Source organism: Ascaphus truei, chromosome 20 (genome assembly GCF_040206685.1).
Source record: "Ascaphus truei isolate aAscTru1 chromosome 20, aAscTru1.hap1, whole genome shotgun sequence".
Lineage (NCBI taxonomy): Eukaryota > Metazoa > Chordata > Amphibia > Anura > Ascaphidae > Ascaphus > Ascaphus truei.
In genome coordinates this window covers 20754218-20757155 of record NC_134502.1, presented here as the reverse complement: position 1 = coordinate 20757155, position 2938 = coordinate 20754218, and the positions used below count along the sequence as shown (strand labels likewise).

At 40.0% G+C, this 2938-nt stretch overlaps 1 protein-coding gene across 1 annotated transcript; it reads left to right on the top strand.

Moving 5' to 3' along the window:
* The first annotated feature begins 1274 nt into the window (after window positions 1–1274).
* On the top strand, window positions 1275–2528 carry LOC142471382 (olfactory receptor 10A3-like). The gene has a single exon (XM_075578190.1). It carries the CDS (start codon window positions 1275–1277, stop codon window positions 2208–2210), a length of 936 nt encoding a protein of 311 aa, XP_075434305.1. The 3' UTR covers window positions 2211–2528.
* Window positions 2529–2938: the final 410 nt, after the last annotated feature.

Here is a 2938-nt window from a genome sequence, read left to right as displayed (position 1 = left end):
CCCACCATTCCCCCCATAGCCAACATAGCCTAACAAAGCCCAACATACCCCAACATATCCCACCACATCCCAACATATTCAACATATCACCAAATAATGTATCCCAACAGAGGAAACAATGGCGCTGGCTGTAAATCTGTAAATCTCGCTACAGTTATCATATCTATTTTACATTGAAGTTAAACCGACATTATGTATATAATTTGGTTGTTTTTATTAGGAACAATTTACCAAAGGGAAGATTTACCCCAAGTACCGTATCAGTATATTATATTATTTCCCTACAAAATAATTGGACCATTGGGCAGCGCCACCATACGTGCGTGTGCGTTACTTGTTCTACACTTCTGTCACCACCCGGGGGAGAAGAAGGGGATTTAGGAATACACAATACGGGGAAATTACCACTTTTGCATCATTTTCTGTAAGTGTTACACAGATATAGCCAGATTTACCCTCCCCGGAGCTGTGGGAAAAGGAATTCGAGTGCCTCTGGCAGCCTCATTAACTCATTGATTTCTTATTTGGCCGTGGGGACAGTTACAGTGTATCAAACTGGGAGTGATATTTCCCCCTTATCTCAGGGACATTATTCTTGTTATAAGGATAATTCTCTTTCCAATTCCTTCCTGGGTAATTTAATGTTAGTTACACATGAAGGGAAATCCATCCTTTTCCCATCCTCTGCACAACGTTTCCCTGAGAGGTGATGGGGGTGAGGTGGGCATCCTACTGGGGGGAAGGTACTTTTTGCCTATTTTTATGCAGCACCGGCCCTATATGCAGATATACTATAATATACAAGTCTTAATACAGGGATAATAGTGCAAGTAGGGACAGATTAAGTGCATAATACATACAGTACAAGATAATATTAGGAGGACAGAATTCTATGCTTCGAAGAGATGACTCAATGGCTATTACGCTTTAGATGTTGATGTGCAAGTCTTGGTTATATTAATGTGCTATGGACATGATGATAAAGGTGACTTTTTAGACTTTTCTTGAAGTTTAATTCCTAACCAGACAGTTCACATTATCTCTTATCTTTTATAGCAACGTGTTTGTTGTGTTTGTCTCTATCCCAAATATGTTTATATATGTTTATAAAAAAGGTTTTAAAATCTAATATAGAATAGATTACATTCTGTATCATTAATAGATCAGGAGTTTTTATGTCTTAATTATTTTATATGTCTCAATAAACACTTTCTCCTTGCAGCACAAGAACTGATATTTAATATGAAGATCTGCTTTCCCTATAACATCCCACAATGCTCCGGGAGAATCAGACCACAGTTACAGAATTTCTGCTTCTGGGATTTCCAACCATTCACAACTTCAAGATCTTACTCTTCTTTGTGTTCCTTCTGTTATACATTTGCAATTTAGCTGGAAATGTCCTGATCATTGTCTTGGTGTCAACCAGTCACAAGCTCCATACACCCATGTACTTCTTTCTCAGTCACCTGTCCCTGTCTGACATCTTGCTAACCACAGATATTGTGCCTAACATGCTATACATAATAATGGCAGAAGGGGGCGTTATCTCTCTCGTTGGCTGCATCACTCAATATTTCTTCTTTGCTGTCTCAGCAGGTGCTGAATGTTTCCTCCTTACAGTAATGTCTTATGATAGATACCTGGCCATCTGCCACCCATTACGTTACTATTCCATTATGGACTTTAAGCTTTGCTTCCAATTGGTTTTCTGGTCTTGGTTCTTCAGTTTTATGGCAACACTAAATATAGTTATTTGTATTAGTTCTTTTCAGTTATGTAACCCCAATGTCATTGATCATTTCTTTTGTGATACAAACACTCTCTTAGAACATTCGTGCTCAGACAGATTCATTTTGGATATTGTAATCTTTGTTATAGGAATTCCTGTCGTTGTCTTTCCATTTGTCTTCATAATTCTGACGTATGTCTGCATCTTTCTCACCATCCTCAAGATCTCCTCCTCCACTGGGAGACAGAAATCATTCTCCATCTGTAGCTCTCACCTGTCTGTTGTGTGCTCATATTATGGGACACTGATTGCTAAATATATGGTACCATCCAAAGGACAGTCATTGACTGTAATGAAAATCACTTCTCTTCTGTACACAGTAATCACCCCGTTATTCAATCCCATCATCTATACTCTGAGGAACAAGGAGATCCAGGCAGCTCTGTGGAAATGTATCAGTATAAGGCTACAAACATAGTTTGAGTAGCATGAGATAAACTACAGTAGGTCAATTGTATCAGGCTCCGTTCAACACGGTAAAAATAACAACAATGTAAGATAGAGTAGATGCAGTAAAGATTCCTCTAATAAACTGTAGTTTTGCAGTTACAGTATATTGACATTAAGGGAAATATCCATCAATCAAGGTATTTCAACACTCTTATTCTCCACTAGCATTAGTGATAGATTTGGGCAGTGATTATATGGAATTATAGAACTAAAAATATAACAAGAATTATAAAAATAAATACAAATTAGAAGCTAACAAGTACAGCTTAAAACATTCAGCAAATTTTCTTAATAGTACACAGACAGAGCCCTAATACCGTATTTCCTCAATTGTAAAGCGCACTTTTCCCCCCATTTTCACGTGGCTGAAATAGGGACTGCGTCTTACAATCGATGTACTGAAAGAAAAAAAATCCGCCAAGGGGCGCTGCAGAAGAAGCCACAGCAGCTTTCAGCGTTTAACCTAAAGCTGCTATTGGTGGTTTCAGCAGTGTGTTCCCCGCTGCTCTGCGACTTCACCACTCCCCCCCCCCCCTCGCAAGTGCAGGTCCCAACACAGAAGAAGCAGAGCAGTGTGTCCCACTGCATGCCCTGCGCCTCCCACCCTTCCCTGCAAGTGCCGGTCCGAACACAGTAGGAGCAGAGTGTCCCCAGCTTGCTCCGCGACACCCCCCCCCCAAGTGCCAGTAGCAACAC